General features: G+C 49.4%; 1 protein-coding gene across 1 annotated transcript in view; it reads right to left on the reverse strand.

The window, feature by feature from the left end:
- Positions 1-6,306: 6,306 nt before the first annotated feature.
- LOC110532063 (neurocan core protein) overlaps positions 6,307-21,786 on the reverse strand; it is a 265,380-nt gene continuing 249,900 nt past the window's right edge. Inside the window, exons 15-16 of the mRNA XM_036967166.2 lie at positions 18,994-19,176; positions 6,307-17,733 (exon numbers count right to left, since the gene is read on the reverse strand). Coding sequence (XP_036823061.2) covers positions 17,534-17,733; positions 18,994-19,176 — 383 coding nt within the window. The 3' untranslated portion in view covers positions 6,307-17,533. The remainder of the gene's footprint in view (positions 17,734-18,993; positions 19,177-21,786) is intronic.

The raw sequence follows: 21,786 nt of genomic DNA on the forward strand, positions 1-21,786 counted from the left end.
ATCGACATAACCTGAAAGGCCGCTCAGCAAGGAAGAAGCCACTGCTCCAAAACAGCCATAAAAAAAGTCAGACTACGGTTTGCAAACTGCACATGGAGACAAAGATTGTACTTTTTGGAGAAACGTCCTCTGGTCTGATGAAACAAAAATAGAACTGTTTGGCCATAATGACCATCGTTATGTTTGGAGGAAAAAGTGGGACGCTTGCAAGCTGAAGAACACCATCCCAACCGTGAAGCACGGGGGTGGCAGTATCATGTGTGGGGGTTCTTTGCTGCAGGAGGGACTGGTGCACTTCACAAAATAGTGCACCAGTAAACAATCATGAGGAGGGACAATTATGTGGATATTTTGAAGCAACATCTCAAGACATCAGTTAAAGCTTGGTCTTGGGTCTTCCAAGTGGACAATGACCCCAAGCATACTTCCAAAGTTGTAGCAAAATGGCTTAAGGACAACAAAGTCAAGGTATTGGAGTGGCCATCACAAAGCCCTGACCTCAATCCTATAGAACATTTGTGGGCAGAACTGAAAAAGCGTGTGCGAGTAAGGAGGCCTAAAAACCTGACTCAGTTACACCAGCTATGTCAGTAGGAATGGGCCAAAATTCACCCAACTTATTGTGAGAAGCTTGTGGAAGGCTACCCGAAACGTTTGACCCAAGTTAAACAATTTAAAGGCACTGCTACCAAATACTAATTGAGTGTATGTAAACTTCTGACCCACTGGGAATGAGATGAAAGAAATAAAAGCTGACATAAATAATTCTTTCTACTATTATTCTGACATTTTACATTCTTAAAATAAAGAGGTGATCCTAACTGACCTAAGACAGGGAATTTTTACTCAGATTAAATGTCAGGAATTGTGAAAAACAGAGTTTAAATGTATTTGGTAAAGGTGTATGTAAACTTCCAACTTCAATTGTACCATATGGACTACAGAGGTATACTGTATGTTCCACAGGCCCCAACAGCTACAGTACATGATTCATGTTCAGCACTTGTTTGCTGCTTTTCCTTCAATCCACAGTCTAACTCATCCAAAACCATCTCAATTGGGTTTGTGGAGGCCAGGTCATCTGATACAGCACTCCATCACTCTCCTTCTTGGTCAAATAGCCCTTAGACAGCCTGAAGGTGGGTTGGGTCATTGTTCTGTTGAAAAACAAACGACAGTCCCACTAAGAGCAAACCTGATGCAATGGCGTATCACTGCAGGATGCTGTGGTAGCCATGCTGGTTTAGTATGCCTTGAATTCTAAATAAATTAAGAAATTATAGACAATGTCACCAGCAAAGCAACCCCACACCATCACACCTCCTCCTCCATGCTTCACTGTGGGAACCACACATGCAGAGATCATCAGTTCACCTACTCTGCGTCTCACAAAGACTCCAATTTAGACTCATCAGACCAAAGACAGATTTCCACTGTCTATTGCTCTGGTTTCTTGGCCCAAACAAGTCTCTTCTTATTATTGGTGTCCTTTAGTAGTGGTTTCTTTGCAGCAATTTCAACCATGAAGGCCTGATTCACTCAGTCTCCTCTGAACAGTTGATGTTGAGATGTGTCTGCATTTATTTGGCCAGCATTTTCTGATGCAGGTTACTCTAATGAACTTATCCTCTGCAGCAGAGGCAACTCTGGGTATTCCTTTCCTGTGGCAGTCATCATGAGAAACTATCAAAGTTATTGAAATATTCCGTATTGACTTACCTTCATGTCTTAAAGTAATGATGGAATGTCATTTCTCTTTGCTTATTTGAGCTGTTCTTGCCATAATATGGACTTGGTCTTTTACCAAATAGGGCTATCTTCTGTAAATCACCCCTACCTTGTCACAACACAACTGATTGGCTCAAATGCATTAAGAAGGAAAGAATTTCTACAAATTAACTTTCAACAAGGCACACCTGTTAATTGAAATGCATTCCAGGTTACTACCTCATGAAGCTGGTTGAGAGTGTGCAAAGAGTGTGCAAAGCTGTAATCAAGGGAAAGGGTACTACTTTTAAGAATTTCAAATATAAAATATATTTTGACTTGTTTAACACCTTTTTGGTTACTCTATGATTCTGTACGCGTTATTTCATAGTGTTGATGTCTTCACTATTATTCTAGGAAATAGTCTAAATAAAGAAAAACCCTTGAATGAGTAGGTGTGTCCAAACGTTTGACTGGTACTGTGTGTATGGTGGTATTGTAACATTTGTATTGTAGATATTTAGTAGTATAATAATGCTATATGATACATAAATTCGTTTTTGCCTTAATTTGTTTGGACTCCAGGAAGACAGCAGCTAATGGGGATCCTGTTTCTGTTCAGAGGAGAATACGAACACAAACCCAAAGCTGTTATTGTGTGGATGGAGAAGTGAAGGTCACGTTCGATACTTCATTAAGTAAACTCTTCAGCAGTCGTCCTAATGATTTCTGCGTGTCCTTGGAACTCACACAGCCCACCAAACATCACACACGCTTTAGAATCTTTCAGAAATCCCTGAAAAAAACATTGAAATAATTATCCATTGAAAACACAGAGGCAGTATGTGCTGTAGATAGGTACATTGTTGAGGCATCAATGGTAAGCCTCAATGCAGGACAGAGGAGGCCAAAACTAGATGGGGAGAGAGAGGTGTCAAGCAGTACAAAGACAGGAGAGGCAATTGTTCTTGGAACACATCAGCTTTTTCCTATGCATTGTTGGATGTGCTTGTTACTGGGTATCTTCTGTTTGCCATTTTGCGGATGTTTCAGAAAACTTGTGATATCTGTCAAAGGAGATAAGACAACAATTGTGCTTTATGAAACACAAACACAGATACCCACAACACCCCCCCCCCCACACACACACACACACGGCACAGACGTCAGTTCAACGTCTATTCCATGTTGGTTCAATGCAATTTCATTGAAATGCCGGGAAAACAACGTTGATTCAACCAGTGTGTGCCCAGTGGGGCAGTCTCTTTCCTGCTCTCTCTCCCTCCCCTTTCTCTACTTTCAGCAGAAGTCTGGAGGGAGTTTCACAACAACTTTCAACAACTTTCAACAACTATCAGTTTTAGTTCTGCATTGGAGATATGTATTCCTTTGAAAAAAACACTCTTTACTCTTTGCAAAGATACAGGTTGTATGCAGGACCGAAAAACAATAGCAAACAACACTGTAGGAGCATGTTAAATATTCACAACCTTGATTCTCACATAATTGGAGAAAATGGGTTGCTCTAGGCTTGAACAACACAAATTACTGACTTTGCATGTACTATTTACATACATTTACCTTGGGGGAGGTTCAGGCAATTTCATGGATTAATAGTAAGACTAAAACACAAAGAGACAAATATTTACACAGACATGTTGTTCCCGTTAGTCATTGTGCCCACATAATATATATTTTCAAGGGGTGTCTACATACTTTTGTATATATATACATTTGCCCCAAAGCCGGTTTAGTTTTGCTTTGTACAAAGCTGTCCTTGGTCTTTCTCTAAAACCCTTACAAGCACCACAAAGGAAGCAGATATTGTTCTGAATTAAAAAGCAACTTTGGACTGACATGGGATACTAGGAGTGGTGGGTTGGAATCAGGCGCAGTATATCATAAATTTATTCTCAGGCGAACAAAACGGTCCCGCCAACATACAATAGACCAGCCCAAACACAGGACCAAATAGTCCGGAGAATACACATATGAAAACCACCATTCAACAGAGTAACAAAAACAATAAACGTGGAATGAACGAAACCCAAAACAGTACCGTGTGGTGAAAAACACAGACACGGAAACAGAGGGGCAGCTCGGAACAGAGGGGCAGCTCGGAACAGAGGGCAGCTCTGGCACCTCTGGGCTGAGGGGCTCTGGCGCCTCAGACTCCGGCAGCGCCGGACAGGCGGGAGACTCCGGCAGCGCCGGACAGGCGGGAGACTCCGGCAGCGCTGAATGGGCGGGAGACTCCGGCTGAGCTGGAGAGGAGGAAGGCTCTAGCAGCGCTGGACAGGCGGGAGACTCCGGCAGCGCTGGAGAGGAGGAAGGCTCCGGCAGCACTGGACAGGCGGGAGCACCTGTAGGGATGAGACGGAGAGACAGCCTGGTGCGGGATTCTGTAACGGGATACTAGGAGTGATGGGTTGGAATCAGACGCAGAGAGCAGGGTTCAGTATATCGTACATTTATTCTCCGGCGAACAAAACGGTCCCCCCAACATACAGGGCGCATACAATAGAATCACCCACCACAACAGGACCAAGCAGCGTGGTAACGGGCAGCAGCAGGAGCAGCGAAATAAAGACTTCTGGACTTGGGAAGAAATCCTCGACGGGAGAGGACCCTGGGCAAAACCAGGGGAGTGTCGCCGCTCCAAGGTGCAGCCGGATAAGCGGCAGCAGGAGCAGCACGAGGAGGAATGGACATGGGAGGACGAATTGGACGGAAAAGGACCCTGGGCACAGCCTGGAGAATATCGCCGCCCCAAAGAAGAGCTGGAGGCGGCGAAGGCAGAGAGGCGCTGCTATGAGGAGGCAGCACGGCGGCGTGGATGGAAGCCCGAGAGTCAGCCCCAAAAATGTATTGGGGGGAGGCACACAGGAAGTGTGGCGAAGCCAGGTAGGAGACCTGCACCAACTTCCTGTGCTTACCGGGGGGCGAGAGAGACCGGGCAGGCACCGTGTTATGCGGTGGAGTGCACGGTGTCCCCAGTGCGGGTGCATAGCCCGGTGCGGTACATACCAGCTCCGCGTATCGGCCGGGCTAGAGTGAGCATCGAGCCAAGTGCCATGAAGCCGGCTCTACGCATCTGGTCCCCAGTGCGTCTCCTTGGGCCAGCTTACATGGCACCAGCCTTGCGCACGGTGTCCCCGGTTCGCCTGCATAGCCCAGTGCAGGCTATTCCACCTCACCGCACTGGCAGGGCTACTGGGAGCATTCAACCGGGTAAGGTTGGGCAGGCTCGGTGCTCAAGAGCTCCAGTGCGCCTGCACGGTCCGGTCTATCCAATACCACCTCCACGCACCAGCCCTCCGGTGGCAGCCCCCCGCACCAGGCTGTCTCTCCGTCTCATCCCTACAGGTGCTCCCTCCTGTCCAGTGCTGCCGGAGCCTTCCTCCTCTCCATCGCTGCCGGAGTCTCCCGCCTGTCCAGCACTGCTAGAGCCTTCCTCCTCTCCAGCGCAGCCGGAGTCTCCCGCCCGTTCAGCGCTGCGCCAGAGCCCCTCAGCCCAGAGGCGCCAGAGCTGCCCCTCTGTTCCGAGCTGCCCCTCTGTTCCTGTCACTGTGTTAGTTTGCACCAGAATAGGCTGTTTAGGTTTTCACGCTACGTTTCTTGTTTTGTAGTGTTCGTGTTTATCTTTTTATTAAACATGAATCAAAATAACCACGCTGCGCTTTGGTCTGCCTCTCCTTCAACTCAAGAAAACCGTTACACCAATGTAGACATTTTCAAATATATGCAACTTAAAAATGTTATCAGAGCAGAGCATTTCTCAGAGCATTTCATATTATTATGTACGCAAATCCAAGACTCCATTTGGTATGATACGTTACGTTTCATATGTTATGTTTTAATTTGTGGATGCCCATCACCCATTTCGTATGAAATCTTACAAATTACAATTCGTATTATATGTTACAAATTTGCAAAATGTACAATATGTCATGATTTGAAAAACGTACAATATGTTTCATTACCAAAACGTATGATATGTTACGAATTCTAGCTTGGTGGCTAGGTGGACAATATTATTTTCATCACTTATATTGAGGAAGCTATTACTTAAACACTGGAAGTCAATTGATACTCCAACGTTAAGAGAATGGAAGAATCAAATGCTTTATTTAAATATTGATCAAATCTGTCTACAAACAGAAACAACATAACACAATATGAAGTCATATGGGGCAGAGTCTTACAAGCATTGGTGTGGATACGGTGGGAACATGTGGATCTGAGCTAGTGTTATGTCATTGTTTGTTGAGACGTATGTGTGTAGATGTTAAGTTGCCTATTGTTTTTGTCTATGCATGTTTCGTTTATTGTCAAAAAAAGTTAAATAAAATATATATATTTATGAAGGAATGTAGGAGATATATTTCAATGAAAAAACATTTAAGTGTTGGTTTTACAATACAGAATTTCTGATTTTGTATCTTTCAAAAAACTTGCATGCCAACATAAGATGAAAAGACTCAATTTACCATATCTTACCATGGATCTGATCACCAGGGCCACAAAGTGCATCATTGACTGTGGTGTACAGTATCAGACCAACGTCCCAAAATTTATATAACCACACACACAGCCATATAACGGATCCAATCAAAGTTTTTTAATGATCATTTGTCTTGTAAAGAATATCATACAATATGATAAGACTGGAATCTATAAGAACATCAATAAATATGGATGAATACTTGAGGACCAGATTCACACAGTCTGTCTCATCATCAAGATCATCACACAACGTATCTGTGCTTGTACTATAGTCCTTGTAGCGCTGCTGCATACTGGGGGAGGCGCTGTTGTGTCAGAACTGTAATGTGTCACTTTAGGCTCACCAAAGGAAGTGTTGATCCTCTCATTTTAATGATGTGGCAGCAGCGGCATAACAACAGTGTTGTGTCTCTCCCATCTGTCTGGTGAACGGAGCGTTGGGAACTGAGACTGTATGAATATGGTCCAGCGAGTCTAAGCAACAAACACACCCAGAGTTCAAAATGATAAAAAAAAATCCCACACAGTATTTACATCACAGAGAGGAGGAAAGGACGAGAGGAGAAGAGGAGTGATTTGTGGTCTTGGCTGCTATGGGACTGGACCCCTCGTTTCCCATTCTCTCAGTTTGTAGCTTTCTTCCTCAGAGCAAGTGCTGGTTTCTTGACAGTGACAAAATGTTAGCTCAGTTAATTAACAGTATGTAACGCTGTCCTGTATGTAACCACATACAAAAAGGGGTAAATAAGCTCTTCACTGCTAATTCTTAGAAATCATTTCAACACTCCAGATTAAACAAATTCTGGTCTAGTAAGGGGATTGTACATCAATTAGGATGCCAACATAGTTAGTTCACATAACTAATGAATACCCAGTGCTTGGCAGCTATGGGTTACCATTTCTCTGCTATGGGAATATCATGTAAAACAGAAGGAATTGATCTTAGGGTCAAAACAGTCACACAAACACACACAATGTTGTTTTGGAGTAGATTAAAAACACACAGGGAGGGACAGAGAATAGTGTCTGGCAACTCAAAAACAAACCAGGAAATGAAGAAGTTCAAAAAGTCAGCTTGCAAAGACACTGAGGACAGGTAGGTTAGGTACCAGTCAGCAATATACATTAGACCTATCAATTTGTGCTGCCAGTCTCACAGACACTCTAACAGTACCTCAGACAGACTAACCATGAAATGAATGAGCTGTCTGTCTGCAGTGCTGTCACAACTTCTGCCGAAGTTGGTCCCTCTCCTTGTTCGGGTGGCGTTCGGCGGTCGAAGTCACCGACCTTCTAGCCATCACTGATCCACTTTTCATTTTCCATTGGTTTTGTCTTGTCTTCCATCACACCTGGTTCCAATTCCATCAATTACATGTTGTGTATTTAACCCTCTGTTCTCCCCATGTCCTTGTCCGTAATTGTTTCTTGTAGTGCTTGTTGCACGGTATGCTGGTATTACCGGGTTTTGTTTGACCCATTTATTGTATTGTTCTGTTGACGGTGATTTATGTTGATTAAACGACACCGTTGTAAATCAGTTGTCGCTCTCCTGCGCCTGACTTCTCTGCTGCCAGTACGCACCTCACTACACAAAACTATGGAGTCAGCAGGAGCAGGTACCCCGGGTATTAGGGGTGGAGGAGCGCGTCCGGGAGCACGCAGAAATGCTCCACCATCTTGGCACCGCCATGGACCGTGTTGTCCAGACAATGGACCGCTGGGAGAGACAGGGAGTTCTTCCAGCGCCTCCACCAGCACAACCGGGGTCTCCCCTGAGCACCCCTCTTCCTCCTGGTCCCAGTGGGATTCGTCTCTCCCTGCCCCAGGAATATGACTGGAAGGCTGCGAACTGCCAGTGGTTCCTTCTACAATTGGACCTATACCTGGCCACCGTCCACCCGGCTCTGCAGGGCCATGAGAGGGTGTCCGCCCTCATCTCGTGCCTCACCGGGAAAGCCCTGGAGTGGGCCAACGCCGTGTGGAGAGAGGGAGATGCGGCATTGGACCAGTTTGAGGAGTTCTTCCATCTGAGGCAGGAAACGAGGAGTTCGCCCTGGAGTTTAGGACCCTGGCTGCCGGCGCGGGATGGAACGACAGGGCCCTGTTCGACCATTACCGCTGCAGTCTGAGTGGGGACGTCCGTCGGGAGCTGGCCTGCAGAGATACCACCCTCATGTTCGACCAGCTGGTAGACCTATCCATCCGGCTGGACAACCTGCTGGTTGTCCAGCCGGATGGACCGCTGGACCGCCGGTTGGTGCTGGGATGGTTCCTCTGAGGATTGAGGCAGCAGGCAGGGCGTTCTGGTGTCACCCCAGGTGAGCCGGCACCACTCTCCCCCAGAGCCCTCTGTTGCACATATGTTTGTGTATGTCACTTTCCCTGAGTTTTCCCCGCATTCCCAGCATAAGGTGCTCGTCGATTCAGGCGCGGCTGGGAATTTTATTGATAGAGCGTTAGCCCATTGTTTAGGGATCCCCATTTTTCCCGTGGCTGTGCCCTTCCCCGTTCACGCCTTAGAAAGTCGACCATTAGGGTCTGTTTTGATTAGGGAGGTCACCGCTCCTCTGGGCATGGTGACGAAGGGGGGTCACAAGGAGAGAATTAGTCTCTTCCTTATTGACTCTCCTGCGTTTCCCGTGGTGCTGGGCCTAGCCTGGTTAGCTTGTCATAACCCCTGTTTCTTGGAAAAAGAGGGCTCTCACGGGGTGGTCGCGAGAGTGCTCTGGGAGGTGTTTAGGGGTTTCTGTTGGTGCTACTACGGTGGAAAGTCCAGACCAGGTCTCCACCGTGCGCATTCTCCCTGAATATGCCGATTTGGCTCTCGCCTTTCTAAAAAGAAGGCGACTCAATTACCACCCCATCGACGGGGCGATTGTGCGATAAATCTCCTGGTAGATGCTGCACTTCCCAGGAGTCACGTGTATCCCCTCTCACAGGCGGAGATGGAGGCTATGGAAACATATGTCTCTGAATCCCTGCTTCAGGGGTACATTCGGTCCTCCACTTCACCCGCCTCCTCGAGTTTCTTTTTTGTGAAGAAGGAGGGAGGTCTGCGCCTGTGCATTGACTATCGGGGTCTGAATCAGATCACTGTTAGGTATAGTTCCCCGCTACCGCTCATAAACACAGCGATTGAGTCAATGCACGGGGCGTGCTTCTTCACCAAACTAGATCTCAGGAGCACTTACAACCTGGTGCGTATCCGTGAGGGAGAAGAGTGGAAAACGGCTTTCAGTACCACCTCAGGGCACTATGAGTACCTCATCATGCCTTAAAGTCTTCCAAGCCTTTGTAGACGAGATTTTCAGGGACCTGCAAGGGTAGGGTGTAGTGGTATATATTGATGACATTTTGATATACTCCGCTACACGCGCCGAGCATGTCTGGTGCGCAGGGTGCTTGGTCGCCTGTTGGAGCATGACCTATACGCCAAGGCTGAGAAATGCCTGTTCTTCCAGCAGTCCGTCTCCTTCCTAGGGTATCACATTTACACCTCAGGGGTGGAGATGGAGAGTGACCGCATTGCAGCCGTGCGTAATTGGCCGACTCCCACCACGTTAAAGGCAACTACTACCAGAGATTTATCCAGGGTTTTGGTCAGGTAGCGGCTCCCATTACCACACTGCTGAAGGGGGGCCCGGTACGTTTGCGGTGGTCGGCCGAGGCGGACAGGGCTTTTAGTCATGTGAGGGCTCTGTTTACCTCGGCTCCCGTGATGGCCCATCCGGATCCCTCTTTGGCGTTCATAGTGGAGATGGACGTGTCCGAGGCTGGGATAAGAGCTGTGCTCTCTCAGCGCTTGGGAATGCCACCGAGGCTCCGCCCCTGTGCCTTCTTCTCGAAGAAGCTCAGCCCGGCGGAGCGAAACTATGACGTGGGGGACCGGGAGTTGTTGGCTGTCGTCAAGGCCTTGAAGGCGTGGAGACATTGGCTTGAGGGGGCTAAACACCCTTTTCTCATCTGGACTGACCACCGCAATCTGGAGTACATCCGGGCGGCGAGGAGACTGAACCCTCGCCAGACAAGGTGGGCCATGTTTTTCACCCGTTTTGTGTTTACCCTTTCCCACAGACCAGGCTCTCAGAACACTAAGGCAGACGCATTGTCCCAGCTGTATGACACAGAGGAGCGGCCCATGGATCCCACTCCCATACTCCCAGCCTCCTGCCTGGTAGTGTGAGAGCTGGACACGGACATTGAGCAGGCGTTACGTGCAGAGCCCGCTCCTGTCCAGTGTCCCGCTGGGCGTCTGTACATCCCGTCTGCTGTTCGTGACCGGTTGATCTATTTAGCCCACACGTCACCCTCCTCTGGTCATCCTGGGATCGGTCGGACAATGCTCTGTTTGAGCGGGAGGTACTGGTGGCCTACCTTGTCTAAGGACGTGAGGGTTTATGTTTCTTCCTGCTCAGTGTGCACCCAGTGTAAGGCTCCTTGGCACCTGCCCAGAGGTAAGCTACACCCCTTACCCGTTCCACAGCGGCCTTGGTCGCACCTGTCGGTGGATTTTCTGACTGATCTTCCACCCTCACAGGGTAACACTGCAATCCTGGTCGTTGTGGATCGTTTCTCTAAGTCCTGTTGTCTCCTCCCTCTGCCCGGTCTCCCTACAGCCCTACAGACAGCGGAGGCCTTGTTAACACACGTCTTCCGGCACTACGGGGTGCCTGAGGATATAGTGTCTGATCGGGGTCCTCAGTTCACGTCTAGGGTCTGGAAGGCGTTCATGGAACGTCTGGGGTCTCGATCAGCCTTACTTCAGGGGTTCACCCCAAGAGTAATGGACAGGTGGAGAGAGGGAACCAGGGTGTGGGCAGGTTTCTGCGGTCCTATTGCCAGGACCGGCCGGGGGAGTGGGCGGCGTTCCTTCCCTGGGCCGAGATGGCACAGAACTCGCTTCGCCACTCTTCCACTAACCTTTCTCCCTTCCCGTGCGTACTGGGGTACCAGCCGTTTCTGGTGCCTTGGCATCAGAGTCAGACTGAGGTTCCTGCGGTGGACGACTGGTTCAGGCGTGCGGAGGAGACATGGGAAGCTGGCCGTGTTCACCTTCAGCAGGCCGTGAGGCTCCAAAAGGAGAACGCAGATCGCCACCGCAGTGAGGCCCCGGTGTTCGCACTGGGGGACCGGGTCTGGCTCTCGACCCGAAACCAGCCCCTCCGCCTGCCCTGCTGGAAGCTGGGTCCGCGGTTTGTAGGGCCATTTAAAGTCCTGAGGAGTGTGAACAAGGTTTGTTATAGGTTACAGCTTCCACCTGATTACTGTATTAACCCCTCGTTCCATGTGTCTTTCCTCAGGCCGGTGAACATTGGGTGGGCCCCGGTGTACTCCGTTCGCTCCATACTAGATTTGAGGCGTCGGGCGAGAGGCCTTCAGTATCTCGTGGAGTGGGAGGGGTACGGTCCGGAGGAGAGGTGCTGGGTTCCGGGCGAGGACGTGTTAGACCCTTCAATGCTGCAGGAGTTCCACCGTCTTCGTTCGGATCGCCCGTCGCCTCGCCCTCCGGGTATTCCCCGAGACAGGTGTCGACGCGCGGCTGTCACGACTTCCACCGAAGTAGGTCCCTCTCCTTGTTCATGAGGCGTTCGGCGGTCGAAGTCACTGACCTTCTAGCCATCGCTGATCCACTTTTCATTTTCCATTTGTTTTGTCTTGTCTTGTCATCACAACTGATTCCAATTCCATCAATTACATGTTGTGTATTTAACCCTCTGTTCTTCCCCATGTCCTTGTCCATAATTGTTTCTATTACCGGGTTTTGTTTGACCGATTTATTGTATTGTTCTGTTGACGGTGATTTATGTTGATTAAACACACCGACACCGTTGTAAATCAGTTTTCGCTCTCCTGCACCTGACTTTTCTGCTGCCAGTACGCACCTCATCTCCAACAGATTCAATAGTTATTCCCCACTCTGATCAGCTTGTCGATGTATGAAGTTTAACATCTGATATGGGTGGTGTCTAGCAAAAATGATCTGATAAAAACAATCACATCTACCACAGCTTCTCAGGCTCATAGAGTGAATGTCATTCTCCTCTCGTAGGGTTAATACCATAACAGGTGATGCTACTCTCTAGCAGTCAGAAAGCAGGTGTCCTCAGCACGGGACTGCCGCTACGCTGAGTCTTCTTTTGCTGGAGGGGCTGGAGACAGAACTGACACAGCGGTGGCTTTAATGCCTCTGTTGCTACAGAGCTGTCATCTGATTCACCAGCAGCATGGTAGAAAGATGAGGGTGAGCTACAGTAGAGAGTCGTGTGGTGTTGGGGTTTAGTGTCAGGATTAACTGCCCTCAATGAGCTGCTGGACACCAGCACTGAGGGGAGGGGAGGGGAGGAGGAGAGGAGTGAAATGAGGACAGGAGAGGAGGAGAGGAGATGTTGATGAGATACACACGTTGATCATACTAAAGCAGTGTATGTAGTCATTGATGGATGTTTCCAGCCCAGATTAAATAGAGGGCAGTGCTCTCTCCCTTCTCCTCTCCGCTCCTGCCTCGCTCCTGTCCTCCTCCTCTCACTCCCAGAACAACGTAAATACAAAAGGGCAAGGTTAACGTCTCATTACAGCTTGTGCTTCAGAATGCTAACAGAGTTTTCTTCCTCTCAGGCTGTTTGTCTATTGCTACCTGAGACAGATGACAGAAACTGAACTTCTCCTCTGCTCATATTATTCCAAACTCTGATCCAATCACACGCTACCTGACTGCGCATCTACTCATCCACACACACACAGTTTGCCAACCGTGCAGAGTGCAGAGACACCACACTGATGCAGTTCTAATTAAGCAGTATCCCACTACTCTCCCACTCCCGCTCATATGTTTACATTGCCAAAGCAAGTGAAATGGATTTCTCCCACCCTCTCTCTCTCTCTCTCTCTGTGCCGCGGCAGCAGACAGCTATGGGCGACTATGCCGTGCCGTGGCAGCAGACAGCTGTGGGCGACTATGCCGTGCCGTGGCAGCAGATAGCTGTGGGCGACTATGCCGTGCCGTGGCAGCAGACAGCTGTGGGCGACTATGCCGTGCCGTGGCAGCAGATAGCTGTGGGCGACTATGCCGTGCCGTGGCAGCAGACAGCTATGGGCGACTATGCCGTGCCGTGTCAGCAGACTGCTATGGGCGACTATGCAGTGCCGTGCCAGCAGACAGCTATGGGCGACTATGCCGTGCCGTGGCAGCAGACAGCTATGGGCGACTATGCCGTGCCAGCAGACTGCTATGGGCGACTATGCCGTGCCGTGGCAGCAGACAGCTGTGGGCGACCATGTCGTGCCGTGGCAGCAGACAGCTATGGGCGACTATGCCGTGCCGTGGCAGCAGACAGCTGTGGGCGACCATGCAGTGCCGTGGCAGCAGACAGCTGTGGGCGACCATGTCGTGCCGTGGCAGCAGACAGCTGTGGGCGACCATGCCGTGCCAGTAGACAGCTATGGGCGACTATGCCGTGCCGTGGCAGCAGACAGCTATGGGCGACTATGCCGTGCCGTGGCAGCAGACTGCTATGGGCGACTATGCCGTGCCGTGGCAGCAGACAGCTGTGGGCGACCATGTCGTGCCGTGGCAGCAGACAGCTATGGGCGACTATGCCGTGCCGTGGCAGCAGACAGCTGTGGGCGACCATGCAGTGCCGTGGCAGCAGACAGCTGTGGGCGACCATGCCGTGCCGTGGCAGCAGACAGCTGTGGGCGACCATGCCGTGCCGTGGCAGCAGACAGCTGTGGGCGACCATGCCGTGCCGTGGCAGCAGACAGCTGTGGGCGACCTCAGTTGTTTAGTGACTCGTCTTCATAATTAAGGTTCATCACAATGAAGCAGCGATCCCATTGTCGGCCGTCTGTCTGCCTTCAGGCCATCAGACTACAGAGCTGGAGAGGGAGGGCGGCTGGAAGAGAGGGAGAAAACGGGTGGCTGTGTGTGTGTGTTTGAATTGAGGGTGTATATCATGATGAAAGTGTGTAAGCGTGTGTGTATGTGTCAGAGAAAGAGAGGGTGAGAGAGAGTGGGAGAGTGAGTCAGATAGGGAAGAGAGAATGTGTCTCTATGATAGAGAGAGAGAATGTGTCTCTATGATAGAGAGATACTGTGTCTCTATGATAGAGCGAGAGAGTATGTGTCTCTATGATAGAGAGAGAGTATGCCTCTATGATAGAGAGAGAGAGTATGTGTCTCTATGATAGAGAGAGAGAGTATGTGTCTCTATGATAGAGAGAGAGAGTATGTGTCTCTATGATAGAGAGAGAGAGTATGTGTCTCTATGATAGAGAGAGAGAGTATGTGTCTCTATGATAGAGAGAGAGTATGTGTCTCTATGATAGAGAGAGAGAGTATATGTCTCTATGATAGAGAGAGAGAGTATGTGTCTCTATGATAGAGAGTATGCCTCTATGATAGAGAGAGAGAGTCTGTGTCTCTATGATAGAGAGAGAGAGTATGTGTCTCTATGATAGAGAGAGAGAGTATGTGTCTCTATGATAGAGAGAGAGAGAGTATGTGTCTCTATGATAGAGAGAGAGTATGTGTCTCTATGATAGAGAGAGAATGTGTCTCTATGATAGAGAGAGAGAGTATGTGTCTCTATGATAGAGAGAGAGTATGTGTCTATGATAGAGAGAGAGAATGTGTCTCTATGATAGAGAGAGAGTATGTGTCTGTGAGTGTCAGAGATTGAGGGTATATCTGTGTGCATCAGAGCAGGCCCACACCATCCATGGAGCACATTGATCTGAGTTGACCCATTGCTCCAGGAGGCCTGCAATAACCAGTGGGTCTGGTGGGGAGATAACAACATCTTCCTAGATGAGAGGATGACTACCTGCCAAGCAAGACATGTTGGTCAGCCTCCACTGTCCTATAAAACAACCAGGACTCCATCTCTACTCCCTAATCATATCCAACATCTGATTGGAACCTCACACCTCATTCAAGCCCAGTCTCTCTCTCAGCAGAGTCTCTGTTTGTTATAGTTTTATAGTTCTGTCACGCGAGAGAGAGATCCAATCACCTCTGTTCATATTTGTTCTTCCTGCCACACACTCCACTCTGTCCCTCGTATTACTGTGAGAGACAGACACGCATTGTCCTGCTTATGTCCATATTAATCATAGTCATCACACTTTCTCTATGAGAATCTCAGCTGATTTAAATGCCTAAGGAGCACCCACCCACCCACCCACCCATAGTCAATCCATTTTCTGGAATGTCTGGAATAGTAGACGGATAGAAAAAAGCAGGTATTAGACTGACATGTTAAAGACGTCAGAGCTTGAGTGCTGTGAAAGGCCTGTGGCTCCCTATCCGTCAGAGCATAGCCACTGCCATCACAGCCAGGGACAAAGGTCAGGATGATAACCTCTTCATTAATTAAGCATGCTTTAAGGGAGATGAATTGTACTGATATGGAGCCTCTCTCTCTTTTCTTTCTCTTCCCCATCTGTGTCATTGACAAGGTGGATAAAGGGCTGAGGATGAAAGACAAGGGAAGAACTGGAGGAGGGAGGGAGGGAGAGAGAGAGAGAGGGAGAGAGAAAGAGAGCAAAAAGAAAGAGGAGAGAAAGAAAGAGAAAGAGGGGGATGTAAGCTCAGAGGAATTGCATAAGGTGATAAAGGAGCTTTAGAGAATCAGTCGGACCCTGCAGTGAAAAACAAAACGTGTCTCATTTTTTAGCGGCTGCAGAGAGGAGGTGGGCTGGGTCTTATCCCAGGCTGCAGTACACCTGTTTAAAACCAGGACACACACCTGGAGTGAGTACTATTGTGAAACAATGTGAACGACAGCAAATTGCCTCCATGTCCAGAAATACAAAAGTGCTTTATCTCTTCTAACCATCTATAATTTTTCTAGCATCTTCTGTGAGTCCTGTCGCTTCACTGTTAACCCCACACAACCCTCACTGAGATTGGGCTCTGAACCCAGCCACCTCTGCCTTTTCCAACAGCTCTGGTTCTTTGCCCTCCCCCCAGCCCAGGTCTCTTCTGGTAGTCATCCCGACTTTATGGCCCCATGTCCTATTAGCAGTACTTCTGAAGCTAATTATGGCCCCAGCTCTGTACCCGACGGCTGCACAGAGAGCCCTGTCATCCCTCTGTTTGATGTGCTGGAGAACGGGGACAACTGTAATTAAGAGTCCAGATTCCTTGCTCCTCTCTCTTTTTCTCTCTCTCTCTATTTCTCCACATGTCCTTCTCTCTCTCTCTGACAGTCTGACAGAACAATTTGTCCTCAGCTGGCCAGAGAAGTAGAGCTCTAAGATAGACGATGAACAGACCTTCAATTTAGAGACACAGATGGAATAGGAGAGTGTGGTGATAGGCATGAGAGGATTCTAATGAAGGATCATTGCCTATTAGCTAGCTGGAAAAGCAGACTCACAATCACAATCTGTCCAGTTCCAAAGGTAACAGCTTTTCTGGGTTGGGTTTCTCGACTACCAACTAGCAATCTCCTCTAGTACTTAAGCAGGAACACAGAATGACTTAGAAAGGCAACACACATAGGATGATATTGTTAGAAGAAACCATTAAAGTAACATTTCCAGTTCAGCTTTAAAAAAAGACTGCTGTGGATGCTTGATTCGATTTGATTTGACCTCAGTGGTGTGAGGTTGACTCAGATACAAGCTAACTGTGAGTTGTCTCTGTTTTCCTCTGTGCACCTAGTACACCCAGTCCAAAGTGTCTGTCTTACGATGCTGAAACACAACGCTACTCAGTCAGTACAAGCACCAGTGTCAAAGCAAAGCATGTCAATCTGTTCAGAATAACTGTTGTAGGTTATTAAGTCAAATGTCTTACAAAGAGCTGACCAAAAACAGCAAAGTCGGGAAATACACTCAGACAACAAGTCTCTTAAAAATAAAGGTGTTAGAATGAAGACTCATGGAAAAACATGGATGCATGTATCTATCTATTCCTTGACTTCTGATTCCAATGATGTTGTCACTATTTACAGCTTGTACTAAACCTCCTCCTCCACGATTGTTTATGTAAACAAAAGCTTTATTAGGTGAGTAAAGCCCCGTATCCTGGGTCCTCACTGACTCGATGACAGTAGGTCGTGAAGGGGGAGGGATAAATGTAAGAAAAGGAAAGTGTTGAAGGTAAAGAAAAGAGTACAAAGGGATTGTTATTGTCTCAGTGAGGCCTAGCAGTCAGCTGTCAGGCCTCAGAGTTGAGTATGATACATGCTGGCTCGGGGAGCCAGGCTGTGGGGTCAGGAAAAGGGCAGGAGAGGGGGTGGACAGGGGGTAGAGAGCAGTAGAGAGGGAGATTGGGCAGTGAGGTGAGGTTTGGGCAGTGGAGGCTTTCGGTTCAGATGTGGGCATGAGCATGGCCGTGCCTGTGGCCCTGGTCTCCTCCGTGGTGGCCTCCGTGTCCATGGCCGTGCCTGTGGCCCTGGTCTCCTCCGTGGTGGCCTCCCTCACTGTGTCCATGGCTGTGTTTATTGTGCTTTTTACGCTCCCATCTCCCGCTGTGATCATGGTGCCGTCTGTAGCGGTGGGCTCGCCGGGCTAGAGAGAGGGAGAGAAGGGTGTGAAAGGGGGTGAAAGGGGAGGAGTGAGGGGTAAGAGAGAGGGAGAGAAGGGTGTGAAAGGGGGTGAAAGGGGAGGAGTGAGGGGTAAGAGAGAGGGAGAGAAGGGTGTGAAAGGGGGTGAAAGGGGAGGAGTGAGGGGTAAGAGAGAGGGAGAGAAGGGTGTGAAAGGGGGTGAAAGGGGAGGAGTGAGGGGTAAGAGAGAGGGAGAGAAGGGTGTGAAAGGGGGTGAAAGGGGAGGAGTGAGGGGTAAGAGAGAGGGAGAGAAGGGTGTGAAAGGGGGTGAAAGGGGAGGAGTGAGGGGTAAGAGAGAGGCGAGACCGGATGAGAGGGAGTAGAGGGGTGTGTGACAGGTAGAGCGGAAGCAACGGGGGAGAGTCAAGGATGAGATAGAGTGAGAGAGGTATATGAGAGGAGGGAGGGGGGGAACGAAAAGTCAACACCACAGATATACAGCTCTCAACATCAGCCACTCAGCTCTGAGTGTCTACTCTAGTTTACATTGAACAGTGTGGGTGCCAAGCTCTCTACATGTATTAGCATAGGACTGTTCTCCCACTCACGGCCTGAGTAAGCCACTTCCTTTCTATGTTGTGCTGCCAAATTGGATCCGTTGGTCCTGGTTTGGGTTTGCCAACAAAAAGTCTACCTTGCCAGGACAATGATGACTAACAAACGACGATGGCAGGAAAACAACATTGCACTCAAAATGCACGGAATAAAACAAATAACAAGGCTCCATATTTTCACTTTAAACAGCAGCAATCCATTCCATTATCAGTATGAGACGAATAAATAGTATAATAACGAATGAAAGGTGAAAGGAGAATAAGATTTCTAATGACTTCATAAAATATATCATCCTACAATATGAAAGATCCTGCTGTCATAAAGAAAGATGGATGCTGTTCTGCAGAGTGACTTTTATTACTCTATGGGAGGATGGTCAAATAAAATGTTTCTTCTTGGTGTTCCTGGCATTCCTCCAAACCCCTGGCTGTCAATCTCACAGAAAAAGAGCTGTAACTTAGTTTTATCGACATTAAAAGGACATTACCATCAACACACAACCTCTATCTGATGAAAAGCTGTTCAAAATAGAGTACATGCTACAACTTCTATGGAGAGTCTTGTATTCCTATTGAATCTGATCTAATTGTCGTGTCCATTCCTCTCCTGTTGTTTGAGCATTAACCCCATAGACATAAAACATAACCCTTTAGTGATCTTGGTCACTCACACTTTGTACAGATGATCTTGGGCCGGTCCCACTTGCCGTTGGCACGACACTTGGCCGTGGGGACGTGACGTTGGAGGAACCCATCGGCACACTGGTAACGCACCAATGAATGAATGTCATAGTGGGACCGCTTACGGCCAATCAGAAAGGCATTCTCCACGTTGGGGGGGTTCCCACACAGCACTGCCAATGGAGAGAGAGAGAGAGAGAGGGAGAGACAGAAGCACAGCAATGGATGAGTGGGACATGAGGTCATAATATGATGTCTATTACCAGCATTCACAGTGATGTACATCACAGTCATTCTTTGCCTGGGTGCATGTCCCTTTTATGCCCTTGTCCCCCATGAGACCTCACGCTGACTCACTGACCTTTCAGCTCTGGCTAGAAGTTCCCCATAGGGCCAGATCTAGGATCAGTTTACGCTCCATCAAATCTAGCATTCACTATTCAGGAGGGAAACACAAAATTGACCTTAGATCAGTGTGTAGGGGCAATTTCATCATACACAAACTATCTTAGAGGGGACAGGGGCCTTAGGGGCCACAGTGTGTGACAGGTGTTAGGAATGCACCCACGCTTGCATCTCATTGGCCGGATTAGAAGGGGGACAAATGAGAGACGAATGATGAGGAGGGTTGACTGGGGGTGAAGGTGCAGTTCCTCTGTCATTCCCTAGATGGCAGCCCTGCAGTTGAAACCTAAAGCCCTCAGTACATTAACTAAACCCCAGACAGTTACCATTCAACAACCCATCTGCAGACTACAGTAAATCCTTCTTTCGCTTCCTTGAAGTAATCGCTGATTGCTAATTTGAAACATGGTTGAAGCACGTGGTGAAAATGAGAGGTCCGTATGACATTCCTAATACATTAATGTGGAACTATCAGATCAGTAATAACTCCAAGGAGTAGAGGAAAGGTGGGAAGAAGGGGAGGAAATGTGTATTTTCCAGGTATCCCGGCATTGTGACTGCAGTACTGCCCCAGTGGAGGTCTGGTCTGTGACTGCAGTACGTTCCCATGGGAGGTCTGGTCTGTGACTGCAGTACTGCCCCAGTGGGAGGTCTGGTCTGTGACTGCAGTACTGCCCTTGTGGGAGGACTGGTCTGTGACTGCAGTACTGCCCCTGTGGGAGGTCTGGTCTGTGACTGCAGTACTGCCCCTGTGGGAGGTCTGGTCTGTGACTGCAGTACGTTCCCATGGGAGGTCTGGTCTGTGACTGCAGTACTGCCCCAGTGGGAGGTCTGGTCTGTGACTGCAGTACTGCCCCTGTGGGAGGACTGGTCTGTGACTGCAGTACTGCCCCTGTGGGAGGTCTGGTCTGTGACTGCAGTACTGCCACTGTGGGAGGTCTGGTCTGTGACTGCAGTACTGCCCCAGTGGGAGGTCTGGTCTGTGACTGCAGTACTGCCCCTGTGGGAGGTCTGGTCTGTGACTGCAGTACGGCCCCTGTGGGAGGTCTGGTCTTTGACTGCAGTACGTTCCCATGGGAGGTCTGGAGTGACGTTGGAGGAACCCATCGGCACACTGGTAACGCACCAATGAATGAATGTCATAGTGGGACCGCTTACGGCCAATCAGAAAGGCATTCTCCACATTGGGGGGGTTCCCACACAGCACTGCCAATGGAGAGAGAGAGAGAGAGGGAGAGACAGAAGCACAGCAATGGATCTGCAGTACGGCCCCAGTGGGAGGTCTGGTCTGTGACTGCAGTACTGCCCCTGTGGGAGGTCTGGTCTGTGACTGCAGTACTGCCCTTGTGGGAGGTCAGGTCTGTGACTGCAGTACTGCGCCAGTGGGAGGTCTGGTCTGTGACTGCAGTACTGCACCAGTGGGAGGTCTGGTCTGTGACTGCAGTACTGCGCCAGTGGGAGGTCTGGTCTGTGACTGCAGTACTGCACCAGTGGGAGGTCAGGTCTGTGACTGCAGTACGTTCCCATGGGAGGTCTGGTCTGTGACTGCAGTACTGCCCCTGTGGGAGGTCTGGTCTGTGACTGCAGTACTGCCCCTGTGGGAGGTCTGGTCTGTGACTGCAGTACTGCCCTTGTGGGAGGTCTGGTCTGTGACTGCAGTACTGCGCCAGTGGGAGGTCTGGTCTGTGACTGCAGTACTGCACCAGTGGGAGGTCAGGTCTGTGACTGCAGTACTGCGCCAGTGGGAGGTTTGGTCTGTGACTGCAGTACTGCACCAGTGGGAGGTCTGGTCTGTGACTGCAGTACTGCGCCAGTGGGAGGTCTGGTCTGTGACTGCAGTACTGCACCAGTGGGAGGTCAGGTCTGTGACTGCAGTACGTTCCCATGGGAGGTCTGGTCTGTGACTGCAGTACTGCCCCTGTGGGAGGTCTGGTCTGTGACTGCAGTACTGCCCCTGTGGGAGGTCTGGTCTGTGACTGCAGTACTGCCCCTGTGGGAGGTCTGGTCTGTGACTGCAGTACTGCCCCTGTGGGAGGTCTGGTCTGTGACTGCAGTACTGCCCCAGTGGGAGGTCTGGTCTCTGACTGCAGTACTGCCAAAGTGGGAGGTCTGGTCTGTGACTGCAGTACAGCCCCAGTGGGAGGTCTGGTCTGTGACTGCAGTACAGCCCCAGTGGGAGGTCTGGTCTGTGACTGCAGTACAGCCCCAGTGGGAGGTCTGGTCTGTGACTGCAGTACAGCCCCAGTGGGAGGTCTGGTCTGTGACTGCAGTCCAGCCCCAGTGGGAGGTCTGGTCTGTGAATGCAGTTTGGCCCCAGTGGGAGGTCTGGTCTCTGACTGCAGTACAGCCCCAGTGGGAGGTCTGGTCTGTGACTGCAG

This window comes from Oncorhynchus mykiss, chromosome 1 (assembly GCF_057628025.1).
Source record: "Oncorhynchus mykiss isolate SJ-2025 chromosome 1, ASM5762802v1, whole genome shotgun sequence".
NCBI lineage: Eukaryota > Metazoa > Chordata > Actinopteri > Salmoniformes > Salmonidae > Oncorhynchus > Oncorhynchus mykiss.